Genomic DNA, 20,032 nt, shown 5'->3' with positions numbered 1-20,032 from the left:
TTGTCCCCCGGGGATATGCTCCAAGACCCTCTGCAGTTGACTGAAACCACAGATAGTACGATAAAGTTTAAATTATGTTAGGCACGGTGAGAGATTAATAACTGTAACTGATAATACAATAGAACAGTTATAATAGGCCACAATGAATGAATGTGGTCTCTCTCTCTCTCAAAATACACTGAAAATATATATAATATATAATAATCATGGGGCAGTTTTTTTTTTTTTTAAGATTTTATTTATTGGGGTGCCTGGGTGGCTCAGTCGGTTAAGCATCTGCCTTCAGCTCAGGTCATGATCCCGGGGTCCTGGGATTGAGCCCCACATCAGGCTCTCTGCTCAGCGGGGAGCCTGCTTCTCCCTCTCCCTCTGCCTGCCACTCTGCCTGCTTGTGATCTCTGTCAAAAAAGATTATTTATTGGAGAGAGAGAGAGAAAGCACAAGTGATGGCAGGAGGGGCACAGGGAGAGGGAGAAGCAGAGGATGTGAGGTGGGAGCAGGCCTGCGTGGGGAGATGAAGTGAGGGAGTGACGTAGGCATGTGACCCAGTGTTAGGCTACCACTGACCTTCTGACAGTGTATCGGAAGGAGGATCACCTGCTTCTGGACCAGGGTCGGCCACAGAAGGCGAAGCCACTATGGGGCCTACTGTGCTTGATAGAAAAGATTCATGGTGATATTGAATGCCTACCATTTAAGGAGGACTTGCCATGAGCCTGGCATAGTCTAAGTACTTCATGCCAAATGCTTTTTATACATGATCCCACTGATTCCCGAAGAACGGAAGTTGAGGCCAGAGAGAACGAGTGAGCTGTCCACGGCCACAGAGGCTGTCAGTGCAAGAGTCAGAATATGAATCGAGGTCTGACTTAGGTCTGATGATTCTGAATGCTGCATGTGAGGTAGTAACCAGCTTGCATGTGTTTCCTCAGACTACGGCTCCTTTCAAAATACCTAAAACGCAAGCGTCTTCCAACCTGCTAGCCTTGGTGACTCGTCATGGGCCCTCTGAAGGGCAGACTAAAGACGGGAGTGACCCACGGGAGTGCCCTCATTGTCTCCTAGCTCAAGGCGGCGAGAGGCAGAAGCCTGAGCAGCAGAACAAAGCAGTGTTTGGCAGGTAAAAGACACCGTTTCCTCCCAGCCTTCAGTGTGAAAACTGCAATAGTACATATATGTCTACAATAAAGACAGACCAGAGCAAATTAGTTTAGTAGCTGGTCTACGCCACTTGGGTAATGATATGAACTGTATACATTTAGAATCTCTGAAAACCACAGGTGCTTCCTGTGACTGAATACAGAGTCCTCACTGAATTTCCTGAATGTTCTCTGTCTGCTTTTTGTTTGTTTGGGTTATTGAAGTTCGTCTCTGCCCTGAATTGTCTGGTATCTATTTTTTGTCTCCTTATTCTCTGACTTCCCTTTAACCCTTTTGTGGCTTGGCTTAAATCTCCCTTATTATTTTAAATACTGGGATTTTTACAGTATACTTTCCAGGGATGCCTGGGTGGCTTCTATCTTCAGCTCCGGTCATGATCGTAGGGTCCTGGAATCCAGTCCCACATTAGGCTCCTTGCTCAGCAGGGAGTCTGCTTCTCCCTCTGCCTCTGCCTGCCTCTCTGCCTGCTTGTGCTCTCTCTTTCTCTGACAAATAAATAAATAAATAAGTAAAATAAAGTAATCTTTCCATTATGAACATCGTTCCTTCTTTCTAGATCTGTCAGTGCTGGGAAATTATCAGACCAACAAGCGAAGATACCTTTAGGTGGACATCAGGGCAGCACGGACAGTTTAAATACAGAACGACCAATGGATATAGGTAAGAAAATGGGGTTTCTTTCTAGGTAGGTAATTTGCTAGTATGTGCATTGGTTTACTGTTATTGCTGCCACAGATTAGCACAAGTGTGCTGTTTTTAAAACAACATAAACGTAGCGTTGTACAGTTTCAGAGGTCAGAGGCCTGCAGTGGGTTTCTCTGGGCTAAAACCAGTATGTTGACAAGGCTGCATTCCTTCGAGAGCCTGTAGGGGAGAATGCATTTCCTAGGCTTTTCCAGCATCTAGAGACTGCCCTCCTTCCTCGGATTGGGGTCCCCTTCCATCTTGAAAGCCAACGATGGCTGGTTCTAGACTCCGACCTCCTGCCTCCTTATTCTACATTTAATGGACCCTTGTGATTATGTTGGACCCGATGGATAATCTCGGATAATCTCTTTATGTTTAAACCAGTTCCATCTGCAACTTTAATTACCTTCTGCCATGTAATGTAGCCTATTTACAGGTTCCAGACGTTAATCCATGGACATCTTTTGGCCAGGTTGGAGGGCAGGAGAAAGTAGTTGTTTTACCTATCTGCTTCTGCTGACTGTTCACACACTCCCTGAGATTTCTTCACCCACTCCCTGCCACTTCATCTTTTTTCTTAGCACATCAAGACAGATGCTTGTGGGGTGTATTAATCACCACCAGTTATGAGTTAGGACAAATTCCGACCCAAGATTGGTTTTTATTGGTGGGGTAATACTGACCAAAGTTAGCTTAAATACACTTGTACTCTTGAGCATTTCTTCTACAGTGAGTGAGTAGATCTTATAAAAAATACCATTGGTCACTGAGCTCCCCTAGCCTTTTTCATAGTTGTTTCAGGGACTGTTATGTTTACAGATCCACAACTAGATTACTTGGATTACTGCTTGTCAAAAAATAAAACAAAGGGCAGGTTGTGGACCATAACCCAGACTTATTTAACCAAATTTTCAGGGAATGGATTCTGAGAATCAGTACTTTTAACAAACTCCTGGGTTCCTGAGTGGCTCAGTTGGTTAAGTGTCTGCCTTCAGCTCACGTGATGCTCCCAGGGTCCTCGGATTGAGCCCCACATTGGGCTCCCCACCCAGCAGGGAGCTGCCTTCTCCCTCTCCCACTGCCCATCCCTACCCCCACTCATGCTCTCTCAAATAAATAGATAAATTCTCAAAAAAAAAAATACTCTCCCCATGATTATTATATACACCTAAATTTGGGATTCACCATTGTAATCTTTTCTCATTTTCTCTGTAATTTTTTACTGACTCTCCCGTTAGCATCCGAAGAAGGAAATAATCTGGACCATCAAATATCTGATTGAACATGGTTTCTAATCCAAAGAGACTACTCCACTCTTTTCTTGCTTGCATGGTTTCTGAAGAGAAGTCCAATGTAATTCTTACTCTTGTTCTTCTATAGGTGAGGTGCTTTTTCTTTGGCTTCTTTCAAGATTTTTTCCTTGTCTTTAATTCTGTGCAGTTTGATATATGTCTAGATGTAGTTTTTTTGGTATTCATCCTGGTTGGTGTTCTGTGAGCTTCCTGGATATGTGGTTTGGTTCTGGTAGTAATTTTGGACAATTCTCGATCATTACAACTACAAATATTTCTTCTTTTCCTTTCTCTCTCTCTTCCCCCTCTGATATTCCCTTTACATATATGCTATACTTTTGTAGCTGTCCCACAGTTCTTGACTATTCCATCTTTGTTTTTATTTTTCTTTGTATTTGCTTTCCAGTTTTGGAAGTTGATATTGGCTCATCTTCAAGCTGTTTCTCTCCTGAGCCATGTCTATCTACTGGGGAGCTCATCAAATGCATTATTCATTTATGTTTCAGTGATTTTGATTTATAATGTTTCCTTTTGATTCTTTTGTAGAGTTTCCACTCTCTCTGCTTATGTTACCATTCTCTTCTTACATGTTGTTTACTTTTCCCTAATGAGCCCTTAGTATATTAACCATATTTATTTTAAATTTTTAGTCTGATAATTCCAGTGTCTGCTGTATGTGAGTCTGGTTATGAAGATTGCTGTTTCATCAAACTGTTTTTACCATTAAGTATATCTTTTTTTTTTAATATTTTATTTATTTATTTGTCAGGGATAGAGGGAGAGAGAGCGAACGAGCACAGGCAGACAGAGACAGAGGGAGAAGCAGGCTCCCTGCCGAGCAAGGAGCCCAATGTGGGACTCGATCCCAGGACGCTGGGATCATGACCTGAGCCGAAGGCAGCTGCTTAACCAACTGAGCCACCCAGGTGTCCCACCATTAAGTATATCTTTTAATTTTTTTTTTTTTTTTGAAAGCCTGACCTGATATATTGGATAGCAGGAATTGAATTAAATATCACGAGGTTTTTTTTGTTTTCCCGGCTAGGAGTTAGGCTGTGCTTAGTGTTCATTGTAGCTGTAGGTGTCAGGCTAAACCTCTCTGTGTTCTTTTTGGGTTTCCCTAGATCCCCCTTCTTAAATAACATCTGACACCCTCGCCTAACTCTGTATTCTTTCCTGAGAGTTTTGTGTCTTAGCTCTTACATGTAGACCTGTGATCCACTTTAACTGACTTTCTTGTGGATGATGTGATGTAGGGGTCCGACTTCATTCTTTTGCATGTAGATTTTCAGTGGTGCCAGCACCGTTTATTGCAAAGATTATTCTTTCTTCCATATTGTATTGTTTTGTTAGCCTTGTCAGAAAAATCTGTCTACTATAAATGTGTTTATTTTTGGATCCTAATTCTCTTTCACCAATCTATATGTCTTTTATTGTGTTGGTACCATACTGCCTTGATTATTTTATAATCAAGTAACTTTATAGTAACCAAGGAAATGAGAGTCCTTTGTTCTTCATTTTCAAGATTGTTTTGGTTATTCTGGGTCCTTGAGTTTCCATTGTGAAATGGAAATTTTATGAAGTGAAATTTTTCCCTGGACTGCTAAGTTGCTTTCACATATGAAAATCAGTTAATGTAATGCCTAATACTCAATATGCTAGAAATAGAATTTACTCACCTGATAAAGAATATCTATGAAGAATGCACAACTAACATCATATTTAAAGGTGGAAGATTGAATATTTTCCCTCTAAGATCACGAAACAGACAAAGATGCCCATTCTCACCACTTCTATTCTACATTGTGTCAGAGGCTCTAACCAGGGCAGTGGAGCAAAAACAAAAAACAAAACACCCAGCTTGGAAAGGAAGAAGTAAAACTACCTCTCTTCACAGATGGCATGATTTTCTATGTAGAAAATCCTAAGTAATCCACTAAAAAACTATTTGAACTAGAAAATTCAGTAGCATTGCAGAATACAAGTTCCGAACCTAAAAATCCACTGTATTTCTTATACACTGGCAAGAAACGATCTGAAAGTGACATTAAGAAAACAATTCTGTATAAGATACCATCAGAAATAATAAAATATTTAGGAACAAATTTATACTTGTAAACTATAAAACTTTGGTTCTGGAAACTACAAAACACTGATGAGATAAATTAAAGAAGACATAAATAAATAGAAAGAAATCCTGTATGTATAGATCAGAAGACTTAATATTGTTAAGTTGGCTGTACTTTCCAAATTGAGCTGTAGATTGAACGAAACCTCTGTATGTGACACATGATTTTCCTCTTACTGCTCCGAAGGTTTTCTCCTAGTCTTTGGCTTTTATGGTTTTACTGTGATGTTTCTGGGTGTGGCTTTCTTTGAGTTTATCTTCCATTGAGTTTGTTGAGCTTCCTGGATATACAGATTAATGTTTTTCATCAGACTTGAGAAATTTTCAGCCATTATTTATTTGGATATTCTTTTCTGCTTTTTTCTGCCTCTCCTCTCCTCCTGGCACCCCTAGCATGCATATAATACACATTATGCATAGGTACACTTAGTGGTGTCTCCTAGTTCTTTTGAGGCTCTCTTTTCACTCTGTGCTGCACATTGTACGGTCTCTATCGATTTATCTTCAAGTTCATGGATTCTTTCTTCTGCCAGTTCTCATGTGCTGTTGAACCCCAGTAGTGAATTTTTAATTTCAGTTATGGTTCTTTTTAACTCCTGAATTTGCACTTGGTTCTTTTTTATAATCTCTCTCTTTAATGATATTCTCTATTTGATGAGACATTATGATCATGCTTTACTTTAAAATTTTTTTTCTTATTTCAGTATAGTTGACATACAAGTTCACATTAGTTTTAGGTGTACGACATAGTGATTCAGCATCTCTATACATTACGCTGTGCTCGCCCAAGGGTAGCTGCCATCTGTCCCCAGACATCACTATCATAGTATCATTGCCCGTATTCCCTGTGCTGTAACTTTTATTCCCATGACTTACTCATTTCTTAACTGCAAGCCTGTATCTTCTACTCTTCTTCACCCATTTTGCCTTTTTCCCCTCACTTCCTTTCCCCTCTGGCAACCATCTGTTTGTTCTCTGTATTTATAGGTTTAATTCTGCTTTTGGTTTATTTTGTTTTTCCAGTTCCACATGTGAGTGAAATCACATGGTATTTGTCTTTTTCAGTCTGAGTTATTTCACTTGGGCATAATACCCTCTAGGTCCATCCATGTTGTCACAAAGGGCAAGATCCCATCCCTTTTTATGGCTGTGTAATATTCCACTGTGTAAGTAAAACACCTCCACCACATCTTCTTTATCCATTCATCTGTTGATGGACAGTTAGGTTGCTTCCATATCTTTGCTATTATAAATAATGCTGCATTGAACATAAGGGTGCATATACCCAGGTGCCCCTAAGTGGTTGTTTGTTAAAGAATTTTTACCACAGTGCCTCTGTGATGCAGTTAAGTATCTGACTTTTGGTTTCTGCTCAGTTGTGATCTCAGGGTCGTGAGATCGAGCCCCATGTTGGGCTCCCTGCTCAGTGCCAAGTCTGCTTAAGACTCTCTGTCTCTCACCCCCTACTCCCTACTCTCTTTCTTAAATGAATAAGAAAATTAATTTTCACCAGTTACAGTTGTTTCACTGAGAAGCAGGTCTCTGATGCTGCTCACACTTAACACTGACATTCTGAAAGTTGTTATTCTGTGTGCTGTTTTCTAGAAGTCAGTCACTACGAGTTGGAACAGTTTTGGAATTAGCTTGTTTGAAAAACCGTATTATGTCTCATCCCCTTTTACAAATTAATTTAAATTTATAGGGTTTGTAAGTTCTGCATGAATATGTGTTGTAATTTAAGTCCAAGTTTGTATGTATGAAACCAGAGTTTTCTCCTTAAACAACATTTAGGCATAAAATGCATCTTTGATCATTTTTATCCTCTTTTTCTCTTCTCTTTTCCACATGAACTTTACTATCATCATTCGAAATCACAGATTTCTCTTCCTAATCAGGAAGTCTCCATTTCTGAAAATAAAAACTGCTGATAATAGGAAAAACTTAAGACCTTAAAAGAAATAGGGTCATTGTCTCTTAAAATACATCCATGACCATATTTAAATACACAAATACCTACAAATAGATACTGTTTAATTAATTTCCACTTACTCTTTGTGGCTTCCTAGAAGATTTTTTATAAACTCTCTGTTCTGTTAATTAGATGCTTCAAGTTTGTTATGCTCTGTTGTGGATAGGATGGACACTGATGGTAGGTTTTTTTCTGTATCTGGTTTTAAATTTGTGATTTGTGTTGTTAACTGCCACCTCCATTCTGTGTCCTAAGAAATGTAATGTTTTTGAGATGCTTGAGTGTAAAAAGGCTTTGGATAACTTTTTTTGATTCTGTGTAGTTTGGTGGAGAAGGACTTTCCACCTTCCCTTCCTTTAACCCACACCAGCCCATCAGGGCCCCTGACATTGGGTCCACCCCCATTTCTTCCTGACAGATGTATGGCTGCAATTCCAAGGCCCACATGTACTTTGACTCAACTTTCTCTGGCTCTTACACCGTGGAGAGTCCTGATCTCCCTTCTTCTTTCCTTCATATTTTTATCCTAAGTTCTTGGTTTCCACTTTTTCAAATGATCCTTAACAGATGTGACAGCAGCTCATGTCCCTTAGAAGTCTAGGAAGTGACTCTGAGTAGGCGGCTTTTGGTGTAAAGAAGGTTCATAGCTGAGAAGAGAGTACTATAAAATACTGCTAATACAGATCTGTGTTGACTTTCTGATGTTAAGAGTAATAAGTACCTAATGTAAAAAAGCCCCTAGAAACCCAACTATAAAAGTAATGGTCTCCCTGTAACCCCACCCCCAAATCGAAACACCGTGGAAGCGAAGTAACATTGTGTGAACTTTTCGCTGTAGCCCCTGCAGGAGCTTGTGGTGGTGGACTGGCACCTCCTATAGGAACAGCAGCAAGTTCCAGAGCTGTCCTGTTCACTGTAGGATCTCCTCCACACAGTGCCACGGCCCCCACTTGTACCCATATGGTCCTTCGAACAAGAACAACCTCAGGTGAAGAATTGTCTTATTATCATTTTGGCTTGTGTTTGGAGTGCAGTGTTCTGTTGATGACTTGATGATGCCACTTGGGCGAGTCCCTCAGCTCTCTGGATTTTAGTTTCCTTACCAGTGACATTGAGATCATCACTTTCTTGACCTTAGAGGGGTTATAAGGCATAAATGGAACGTTATTTGTAGGGGGGAAACTTTGTAAGCTAAGAGCACTGCATGTTGATAACACTGTATTATAGCGGTATAATGTACCTGTGACTTCTCCGTGATGAAGGAGCGGCGCATCTGCGGTGCTCGTTGTGTCTTTATATTAAAGGCGTATTTCAGTACCTCTGGTAAATTTTTTGAAATGGTAGATGGTTGTTTATCTTTGCTTTTGTTCTTAGAAACCTAAGTTTCACCTTTTTTCATACTTCGGGTCCTAATCTTTGCACTTAGCCCTAGCTGCATTTAGATAGGCCAGTAGATTGGTTTTATCATCCATTCTCTATAAATAGGTTATTAATACCCCAAATTAAGGAAGTATTTAGCTTGGACTGGAAATGAGTTATCATTCAGCATTGTTGTCTGTATTGTACCTTGTGTCCTTTAAATTCTCTTCTGCTACATAAGTTACCAATCAAAATGTCGGGAGATTTATAAGCAAAGGATTATAAACAGGTAGCGAGAGAGGAAGTAGAGTCAATAATCTTGTTCTTCAGATTATTGGAAGTATTAAATAATAGTAAAATGTCATTTTCAGAAAGTGACATTTTATACCTGTTAGCTAAGCCAGCGCTAGAAGATGGAGGTGCCCAGCGTTGCTGAGGTGTGGTGGGGTCTGTGGGCTCACACCTGGGGTCGGAAGCAGTGTGGCAGTTGTCACAAGAGCTGTGAAGATGTAACATTTGACCTGTGGTAACTGCATTCCTGTTTATAATACCACTTCAGAGTGCTTAAATCACAAATGACTCATCCAAAAGAAGTGAAAACTTTGGATTTCATTACAGTGTTATCTGTGGCTTAAAAAACCAGAAAATCCTCCAGACAGTCATCACATACAGAAGTTTAGGGAACTGCTGTGCCTCTGCTGAGTTTTATGATGAGGAGGACTATGGGGCTATGGGGAGAAATGTATACGCTATAAACTTGTTTAAAACAAGCCACGAAGGGATGCCTGGGTGGCTCAGTCAGTGAAGCGGCTGCCCTCAGCTCAGATCATGATCCAGGAACCCCAGGAGGGAGCCCTGCATCCAGCTCCCTCCTCCATGGGGTGTCCGCCTCTCCCTCTGCCCCACCCCCTGCTCGCTTTCTCTCTCTCTCTCTCTCTGGCTCACTCACTTTCGAATCAATAAATAAAATCTTTAAACAAAAACAACCTAGTCATGATGATGTCGATGAAATAGATGTATAAACAAGGAATAAAGTTGACCTTGGAGAAATAAAACCTCTTCATAGGCTCCACTGGGGTGTCCGTGACTGTTGCTGGGCTGGCGGGAGGGGCGGGCGCAGCCCACCTGCCCACATGCTCACCGTCCTGTCCCTTTGCAGCTGGCTCCAGCAGCCCCGGGGGTTCCCTGTGCTCTGCCAGCGGCCGCGTGTGTGTGGGCTCCCCGCCGGGGCCCGGTTGGGGGGCTTCCCCTCCGGGAGCTGAGGCCGCTCCCAGCCTGAGATACATGCCATATGGTGCTTCACCCCCCAGCCTGGAGGGGCTTGTCACCTTTGAAGCCCCGGAGCTGCCGGAGGAGACGCTGATGGAGGTGAGAAGAGCCACTGGAGGGCGTTCTAGCCATGGGTGGTGGGGAAGAGCAGACTGCTCCCAGAAGTGCCCACGGTTTTTGTTTTTGTTATTGTTGTTGTTGTTGTTGTTGTTCTTTTCTTTACCTCGCCTTGTCTTTTCTATTTGAAAACCACTGCTGACATGCTTTCAAAATAATATGGACAGTGACACTCATCCAGAACAAGCTTTGGTTGATAGGAAGTGACAGATACAGATTTTTCATCTGAAGTTTAGTTTCTTTCCATCGATAGGACTTGGAAAGCATAATCTTGGTCCTGAAACCAGTACTTTTTATTTTCAGTGTTTGCTTTTCTTTATAACATAAAAATGACACACTTAGGCTTAAAAAGTAATCAAGCATAATTAGATGTGTCACTAACCCAGAGAAATAACCCTAGCAGGTAGAGGTTCGCATTGGTAAACTAGCCCCTGCCCTCTTGGAGCCAGTTGTGCAGGGAGACCCACATCAGAATCCTGTGAACACAGACTGAGAACAGGTGAGGTTCATTCAGTGACTGCAAAGGCTGTGTCAGTTCAGTTTCTCAGTCCTGCCTCCAGGACAGCATTCAGGAGCCCACACTGTCCTCCTGCTGATTACAGTGCTGACTTGGCTTGCATTTCCATTAAAATGATCAGTTCTCCAGACCAACAGAGAACAGACGCTCTCTCCATGCTGGACCTCTAGCATTTCTGCTTTGTGTGAATGAGAATTAGGTATTTCACATAGAAGTTATAAAGATATATGTAAAATATATCAGTGATTTCCCAGTAAATTTAGTCGTAATTTTGAACATATGTTTAACCCAGGGGTAAAATTGGAAAAGCAGTTGTCAGAGTATCTTCAATCAAATTAAACACAAATTGTTTTCTAGTACATTTTATGGTATATTAGAATATATAGTGCTATGTGCTGTAAGAGAGCAGGGAGATCTTCACAAGTTAATTGGTTTATTCTTTCTCGAGGAAATGATTCTCATCCTTTTTTAATCTTAAAAGGAGAATGAGAAGCTTAGTCTTAGTTGAGATTTCGAGAAACATTTATAGCTAAAAACACATCTCAAAACAACACTAATTTTAGACTACCTATTTTTAATGCATGCTATTATGTCTACACTTACTCCCCTCTTTAACTAACTGGACAGCTCACCAAGATTTAGAGTTTTGGTATCAGGAATCACTGTGAACTGAAAACACACCGGAAATTAAAATAAAGGATCTCTCAAACTATAAGTCAGTAGAATTTGCAGAACTGTCAAGAAGTGTGGTTTAGTGTACGGAATAGCCTTTCAATCCCGATATTTATTTTGTCATGTTTTGTCTCAGATACTGATTTTATTGTTTGGTTTTGTTGTTGTTGTTATTGTTTCTAGTAAAAGCACGTGACCTCACATCTTTGAAACTTAATTTTGTGGCTGCTCTCATCCATACACACAAACGCATGCACACACCCACACACCCACATTGTGTTTCACCTGTGCTTATTTTCCTACTAGTTTTGGGGAATTTAAAAATTGTAGTCTGTTCTACTCATTCTGATGTTTCTAAGTATAAAAACACAGTAGCTTCGGCCACGGTGTATATAAAGAACAAGTATGCCCGTCTTCTTAGTTTCTAAGTTTCTAAGACAATTTGGCTTTGCCACAGAGAGAACACACAGACACCTTACGCCACCTCAACGTGATGCTGATGTTCACGGAGTGCGTGCTGGACCTGACCGCTGTGCGGGGTGGCCACCCGGAGTTGTGCACATCTGCTGTCTCCTTGTACCAGATCCAGGAGAGTGTGGTCGTGGACCAGATCAGCCAGCTGAGCAAAGACTGGGGGTACGTGCCCCCTTTGCCGTTTGCTTCCAAATTCTCCATGCTTTCTGTAAATTCGTGTCTGAGATGGAGGTCCTGTCAGACACAAGAGATTGTGTCTCATGAAGAGCTTCAAGGGAGCTCTTGGTTATGTCACTGGCCTAGATTCCACTTGTGAGCCAAGACTCGCAGATTCTGCAGTCTTAATATTGCCTCTTCCTTGTGACTTATACTGTTGAAGGTATTTGATGATGAAGGGGTTGTATTGGTTCTTGAGTCTTTTCACACGCTTTTTTCTGTACTGAACCTTTTTCCTTCAGGAGTTATTTGTGCATTAAAAACATCAAGGGGGGTGCACCTGTGTGGCTCAGTGGGTTCAGCCTCTGCCTTCGGCTCAGGTCATGGTCTCGGGGTCCTGGGATCGAGCCCCGCATTGGGCTCTCGGCTCGGTGGGGAGCCTCCTGCCCCTCTCTCTCTGCCTTTTTCTCTGCCTACTTGTGATCTCTCTCTCTCTCTCTCTCTGTTAAATAAATCAATAAAATATTTTTAAACAAAATGTCAAGGAGGATGATATTCCTTTAGAAATGCTCTTTGGTGACCCCATGGTAGAGGGCGGAGTGGGGCACGTTGGCTCACAGGATAACACTCTCTGCCTTCCTTCCGGCGCAGGCGTGTGGAGCAGCTGGTCTTATACATGAAAGCCGCACAGCTCTTAGCAGCCTCTCTGCATCTCGCCAAAGCCCAGATCAAGTCCGGGAAGCTGAGCCCGTCCACGGCTGTGAAACAAGGTATGGAGGCGTGCGACAGTACCCGCGCCGTTGCCCGCGTCCTCGCGCCGCCCTCTTTCCATTTACGTGGAGAGAGAGTGTGATGCGGAGTCTGGGCTAGTAAAAACTCTTAGATGGGCAAAGATGCTGACTTTTCTGGGTTGTGCTCTTGCCATTTAATTGATACAGAGAACAGCCAAAATGACTTTCTTTATTCTCAACTTTTCCTTAACTGGAAGAGAACCCATGAAAGAACCTGATTTCTGGTCATTTTTTCCCCCAAGGATCATTTAGTGCTACTTTCCTTAAATCGGCAGAAAAGGTGCATGTCACTGTGACTTTATTTTTATTTTGGGAGGAAAATTAAAATTAGTTCTCATCTCAACTTCTTTCCAGTTGTCAAAAATCTGAATGAACGATACAAATTCTGCATCACCATGTGCAAGAAACTTACGGAAAAGCTGAATCGCTTTTTCTCTGACAAACAGAGATTTATTGATGAAATCAACAGCGTGACTGCAGAGAAACTCATCTACACTTGTGCTGTAGAAATGGTAACCCTTTTAAATATTGAATATTATATAGGCCCATCTTCTCAGTTGAATACCTACTTAGCATTTTCCCTTTATTATTTTTTTAAAGATGTATTTATTTTGAGAGAGAGCGCACTAGTGGGAGGGGGCAGAGAGAGTTTCAAGCAGACTCTGTGCTCAGCACGACCCTGAGATCACAGCCTGAGCCGAAACCAAGAGTCAGAGGCTTAACCAACTGCACCACCCAGGCGCCCTTTGACGTTATCCTTTAAAAAAAAAAAAGTTTCTGCCCTTAACCATTCCCAAGCCCCAAACATTGTGACTCCCTCTTAACGACAGGGGTAATTGGATGTTATTAGCCCAAGTAACGCATGAAGTGGCATTGGCTACCACACGTGGTGACATTTTATTGTACCTCTTAAAAATTGCTCACATTAGGCACAGTCTAATCTTTTTATACTTTGCATGTAAAGACTTTGGCTAGATCTGCATTTTCTGCATTTTCTACTGTTTCAGAAATTTGGGAATAAAACATTAGGAGAAATCCTGCTGTTTACCAGCACATGTGCCCCGCCTCTGCTTACTGACCCTACCTGAGTAAAGACGCAAAGTAAAATCTGCTTTTCCAACATGTTGTACTATTGGAAATACTGTTTCTGTCTCATGGGGGGGAAATTGCTCTGAATAGAGATGAAATTAGGGACTGTTAAAGAAGTGATTAAGTGGGGGGAATTATCGACCAATCTTATTTTCTCCCACCTCCCCTCCAATTTTGTCCACTTGGAATGGTACTGTTACATTATCTGTGGCCTCATTTTGAAAGCCATTATCAAGTCATAGGAAAATAACTTTGGAATATAAACTGTTGATAAAAATAACATATATTATTTTGCTCTAAACTGTTGCTATGAATAATAGCATTCTGTCACTGTACTGAATTAAGACTTCATATGGTATATGATTTTTAGAAGTTTGCCAGAAAAAATGTTCTCTCCAAAGCAGTTGTGGCGCTCCCTTCTTTTCTGATAATGAGAGCAGTCAGTGGAGCTTGAGTAAGTTTGCCCAGGCTGCACAGCAAACTCACTGGTACTAGCACTATCTTTAGTTAGTTTTTTCTTCTTCCTTTTCAGAATGGACTTTCTGTACCCAATTTTTTTTTAATTTTTATTTTATTTTATTTTTTTAAATATTTTATTTATTTATTTGACAGAGAGAAATCACAAGTAGATAGAGAAGCAGGCAGAGAGAGAGGGGGAAGCAGGCTCCCTGCTGAGCAGAGAGCCTGATGCGGGACTCGATCCCAGGACCCTGAGATCATGACCTGAGCCGAAGGCAGCGGCTTAACCCACTGAGCCACCCAGGCGCCCCCCCAATTTTTTTTTTTAAATTGTAAGTGGCCTTAAAGTATTGTTTGGAAGATACAGATGATATCGACAAATACATTAGGATACTGGGTTACTGAAAGTCCTGGCATTTAATGATTAAAAGAATGTTGAAAAACAAAATTCAGCCAAGTAAAACTGGAGATCTAACTGTCCTTGTTAAATGACTCACGAGTCAGGCAGCATCCCACCTAGCAAGCAGTGGGGACCTCTGCTGAGCTCAATAAAACAAAGGTTTTTAAAAGGGAAGGAGAGGTAATAAAAAAGAACAACAGAATTTATTAGTCAGAAGTGCATTGTTTGGGCAAAGTTGCCCTCCTAAGGGGCAGCAGAAGGTGCCCGTTGACTAGGAAATGCCTTGTTGACTGGGTAACATTACATTCCTGAGCGGCCGAGACTGCGTTCAGGTTGGGCATTAAGTCCTGGTTTGCTGACTCACCCTAAGTGATGCCATCTGGGCCCTCATTTCAGAATACTGTTGGGAAAACTTCTGAAATACTCACAACCTGTGAATACTTCTGCTGTCCCTTCTTTCTGGAAAGCTCCTCCCACCTGGCCATCTCCTGGTCCTCCTCCAGACTCAGCCTAAACACCACTTCCTGGAGGCTTTCCCTGATCTTTTCTCCATCCATGGTTGGGTTAGACACACCCAGCATGTATCCCCTACCATTCCGGGGCTCCCTCTCTAGTACCACGTATCCCTGTGTTAGAATGCCATGTTTCCCAGCCCTGCGCGTCCCTCTAGACGTGTACTCTCCTTCACCATGTGCAGAGCGCTGGGAATGAGGGAAGGTGCTCAGCACACATCTCTGAACGAATGAACGACTATACCCTTTTGAAAATGCTTTGGGTAAAACAAGCTAAGAGATGACTTTTAACACCACTGAATTATCTTATTATTACAAGATGTACTTTTTTTAAAAGATTTATTTATTTGACAGACTGAGAGTGATCACAAGTAGTCAGAGAGGCAGGCAGAGAGAGGAGGAAGCAGGCTCCCTGTTGAGCAGAGAGCCCGACACAGGGCTCGATCCCAGGACCCTGGGATCACAACCTGAGCTGAAGGCAGAGGATTTAACCCACTGAGCCACCCAGACGCCCCATTATTATTACAAAATGTACTTTAATGAAGTGTCAGGCTGTGCTAGTGTGAAAGTGTATGTTTAAAAGAAGCTTCTTAGTGCAGTCCTAGAAGAGCCAGTTCAGGAGCATAAGTTTTGCGAGTCCTGTGTCTGAGTCGGAGACGACGTGAGAGCGCAGATGAACTCTTTCGTCAACAAGCTGCTGTTTTATTTTGCCTCTCTGATGAAGTTTTGAGTTTTATATAGGTTGCTAGAGGATATCATTTTGTCAAAATGTGTTAATTTTAGATAGATTCCATTAAAAGCTGCATTGCCCAGATGGATTCGTATTTTCTGGGAAAAGTTGAGACTCTTCTCATTTCTGCCGACTTGGCTTTAGGTTCAGTCTGCCGCCCTGGATGAGATGTTTCAGCAGACCGAAGACATCGTTTATCGCTACCATAAGGCAGCCCTTCTTCTGGAAGGCCTCACTAAGATTCTCCAGGACCCTGCCGACATCGAAAATGTACATAAATGTAAGTCGACTTAGAAGACAGACAACCCAGTTGTCTCCTACAGGTGCAGCAGGAGTGAGCAGAGTTTGGCACCATACGGCCTGGGTTTGGATCTTGGCTTCGGGCCGATCCCTCACCCTTCCTGTGGTCTGTTTCTTCTTCTGAAAGATGAGAGAGTTGTTCGAGGGCTCGAGATAATGCACGTGAAGTCCTTGTGACTTCGGATTTTCACACTGCATGACCGTGTTGGCAGATGTGTGTTTGCATCTGTAGAGAGCTTTGGTTTTATTGTTAATAATAATAAAGGCAACTGTTCTAAGCCTCATGAGCTTATTGGTGACTGAAGACTTTTATGAAGACTCCAGGATAGATGTAGGATAGACAGCAGAGTGGAGATTAATAGGCTGCCGGGTGATGGTATCATTTATCAGAAAGAAGCCCTGGGTTTTGAAGAGGGGATGGTGGGCCCTTCGGAGTGTACATGCTCACACCACACAGCCTCAAAGGGATGCCAGTTCTGAAATGACTTGGAGTTGGGAGCAAGCTGGCCATTCAGACCTAAATGTCCTGTGTTTTATGTACCAGCCTCAGTTTTGCCACTGCACGTCACCAAGCTGGAAATTACATCCAAACAATTATTAGGCAGAAGGAAGACAAAATACTCAAATGGCCAACTTTGGGCCAAAGAAAGGTCAGGGGCAAGGGTGCATGTGGAGAATTAATGGTGATGGGTTTGGATTTTTTCCCCATTAGTTCTTCTTGCTTTGGTTTTGACAATAGACATGATTTTCATTATGAATTTATTTTATTTCTAGATAAAACTAGTATTGAAAGAAGATTGTCAGCACTCTGTTGTAGCTCTGCGACCCTGTGAGCCAGCCGCAGGCTTGTCCCTGGACCAGCGGTGGGACTGAGGAGAGAGGTTTGGGATGACAGCTTGGGTTCTGTTTCCCCAGCCCCAGGAAACCCTAGTCTCCCACCTGGTGACTACCAAAGAACAAGCGTGACTTCAAAAAGGAAAACCACCCAAAAAAACTACAGACTTGTAGGAAATCTGCCTTATTGGAGGCGTCAGCCCTTCTCTTTTCTGTGTAGAAGCAGAAGCAGAATATTCCACTTGGCTCTCGGTTTGGACGGGGTCAATAAATGGACCTTAGAAATAGACCGATCGGTGCAGTTATTCCTAAGGATAAGTAAGAATGGAACAAAGTAGGTGGCTCTGTACTCAGTTCACCAGGGCAGTATGTGAAATTCCACGCGTTTACTGAGGTATAAAGAAAAAAAAAAAAAAAAAAAATAAAAATCAACATCTCATCCAGGCAGTGTGATAACTGGGGTCTGTTTGTCTGAACCTGAGCACGCATCCATCGACAGCCCAGGAAGAGCGAGCTCGAGAACGAGCTGAGAGAAGGCTCTTGGCAGAAGTGGTGAACTCTTCCATTTGATCAAATATGGACACATGTTCATCTTCCAACTCTTTCATATTGCACTAATTTATTAAAACAACTGTGTATTGGATTTTGCAATTTAAAACTAACTGAGGCACAATGGACTTGTTTAAAATATTTTACTTGATTATGTTATATACACACACCCTTTCCAGAATTCACATGTAACCTCTAGTGGACTTTTAAATGGTAAAACTTGTGTTCGTGTGAACCTTTGCATTTTTTTAACCTCTCCATCTACACATACAGATTTTCTCAGTGGCGTTTTTGAGTTGCTGGCCGTTTGCTTTCGGTTGTATTTTTTATTGTGCATGCAGAGTGTGCATCGATGCCTGTGATCTCTAGGTTTACTAAATGCTAAGTTTATTTGGGCAGTATTAGAGAAAAATACCAACTCGGGATCCTCTCAAGAATTTTAAAGGGCCAAAACAAGGTTGGTGACCTAAAGGCTTGTTGGTGATGTGGAGTTTCTCCATGAAGTTAGTGACAAATGAGATTTGTCTTCTCTTAGGAAGACGGGCAGCTCTTTGCAGCCTAACATGCATGGTTTGTGTCTGTCCTGATGGTCCACCAACGGCTGGTCACGGAGAATGCGGCCAGGTCACGTCCTTCCAGAAATGGTTCCTGCATCATGTATGGTTTTGTTACCTTTTCCGCACCTGCTTGAATACTTGAATAAACCATTCTCCAGTTTTAATCCTTTTATTTTTACCCTTTTAGGTAACATAATCCAAACTCTGACAAATTGCACAGAAGCTCTTTGGCATTAATCTAATTTTAGGATACTGATGCAGACAGACAAAAACATGGCTTTTCCTTTACTTTGACGAAGTAATGTAATTTTTACCTTATTTATCTGTATGAAATTCCAGCAGTTAATTTGAACATTTATTTATACAATGTTTGTATTTTTAGGTCTTTAATACAGTGTTTCTACCTCTCATTTGTAACTGCATGCATTATTCTCAAAACTAGGTAAAACTGACGAAATCGTTGTGTAATAGCCTTTTTATTCTTGCGTGTACAGATGTATATTAAGGTAAAATAAAACTGACAAAGTGTTTCTAGGGTAAAGCTGGGTCCATATTACATGGCTTGTCAAGCCAGCTCCTTCCTCTGTGAGTCTGGAGGCTTGGGCATCAATGTCCTTTGTCCTGCCCCAAGATTTCGGATGCTCGGTGACTGTCCCGCCCGCTGCCATGCTCGGAGGCTACGCGATGGGGTTCCCACCCTCCCCTGCAGGGCTTCCAAACACTGTTACTAGGAATACTCTGTTTTGTATCATTTTTTTCAAGCATCCAGGGCAATTTCATTTATGTCCTCCTGGTTCTCACCCACATTATCTCAAGAGGCCCTCCAAGCAGCTGGGTTCATTCAGGCCCCTCTGCCCGGTCCCGTCTTTTTTTTTTTTTGAATCAGCACAGGATGAAACAGGTTCACCGCAAGTGATCGGTCTGAAGTCAGGTAGCTAAGGGAGGTAGGTAAGCCATGCTTTGTGACTCCCAAGTTTGTTCTTCTCTCTCCTGTGTAACAAAGGTCCGTCTCATGATAGATGCCGTGTGTGAAACTGACATGTGGACGGCAGAGAACAGACTGTAAACTCATGAATAATGGTTCTGATTCTACCCCCATTATCAAGGCCAATTGTTTCCAGAGATTTTGCCTTGACTATAGCAATAATAAATGCTTTATGTTTCCATGAGTATCTTTAATTTCGTATCCTTGAATTCACAAGCACACTCACGGCTTGCCGCCCAGGTTCAAGCCAGAATGCGGGAAGTCAGCGACCACACAGACGTAAGGAGAGGAGTGCCCGGTGAATCAGCTGACCGGCGTGCGGTCAGGGTTTGCCCGAAGTGCGTCCAGTACCGGACCCCGTGCATCCTGCGGTCCCGCTCCCTTCTCTCTGCCCAGAGGACTAACAGAGTCCTGGAGAGGAGTTTACTGTCAGGGCTGGGGTGTTCTCAGTCTCCCCAGGGCGAGAAGGAAGAAGCTGAGTGGAACATAACCTTTACAGGGCCTCGAGACAACTTACCCCTGGGGCCTGGACCCTTGAAATCTTCAGCTGAGGAAGCTCTCAGGACCTACTCATGCCCCTTCCTGGTTCCCCCAAGCCCTTGTGAGATTACACCTCCGGGAGAGTGTGGAGATGGTCTTTTCCTTGCCAGAACCAGAGGGAGCCCCATCTGAAGCCATTCGCCTAGGAAAGCACCACACTCCTTCGGGAAATGGGCAGTCAGCCCCGAAAATCCCAGCTCCTGTGAGTGAGGTGGAGCCACACAGCTGATGGAACAGTGTGATAGGGAGCGAACTGTGGTAGTGGAAGGGACGGAGGCAGAAATCCTGCTGTCCCTGCAGGGGCTGAGCAGAGCGAGAGCTCCCACGTCCATGCCCTGCAAGCAGAACTCATCCGAGGCTGACCCCCCTTTCCCCAGAGGGCCTCTGCTCTTAGCTCGGTGTTCGGTGTGCCCTGAAGATCTTTCTCGTTGTTCAGGGTGTCCCTCTCAACAGCTTCCAGGGCCCCTCCCGGGAATGGGTTTGAG

At 42.6% G+C, this 20,032-nt stretch overlaps 1 protein-coding gene across 3 annotated transcripts in view; it reads left to right on the top strand.

Annotated features, from left to right (window-relative positions):
• ULK2 (unc-51 like autophagy activating kinase 2) overlaps positions 1–19,191 on the top strand; it is an 84,189-nt gene extending 64,998 nt beyond the window's left edge. For 2 of the 3 annotated variants that reach the window (XM_059380661.1, XM_059380660.1), the window contains 9 exons: positions 933–1,120; positions 1,718–1,821; positions 8,076–8,225; positions 9,756–9,964; positions 11,629–11,807; positions 12,453–12,571; positions 12,947–13,104; positions 15,927–16,062; positions 16,857–19,191. In XM_059380661.1, coding sequence (XP_059236644.1) covers positions 933–1,120; positions 1,718–1,821; positions 8,076–8,225; positions 9,756–9,964; positions 11,629–11,807; positions 12,453–12,571; positions 12,947–13,104; positions 15,927–16,062; positions 16,857–16,915 — 1,302 coding nt within the window. In that variant the 3' untranslated portion in view covers positions 16,916–19,191. The remainder of the gene's footprint in view (positions 1–932; positions 1,121–1,717; positions 1,822–8,075; positions 8,226–9,755; positions 9,965–11,628; positions 11,808–12,452; positions 12,572–12,946; positions 13,105–15,926; positions 16,063–16,856) is intronic. The other variant, XM_059380662.1, reaches the window with a different exon arrangement.
• The last annotated feature ends 841 nt before the right edge of the window (positions 19,192–20,032 follow it).

The sequence above is a fragment of the Mustela nigripes genome, chromosome 16 (genome assembly GCF_022355385.1).
Source record: "Mustela nigripes isolate SB6536 chromosome 16, MUSNIG.SB6536, whole genome shotgun sequence".
Taxonomy (NCBI): Eukaryota; Metazoa; Chordata; class Mammalia; order Carnivora; family Mustelidae; genus Mustela; species Mustela nigripes.
This window is presented reverse-complemented; position numbering and strand designations above follow the sequence as displayed.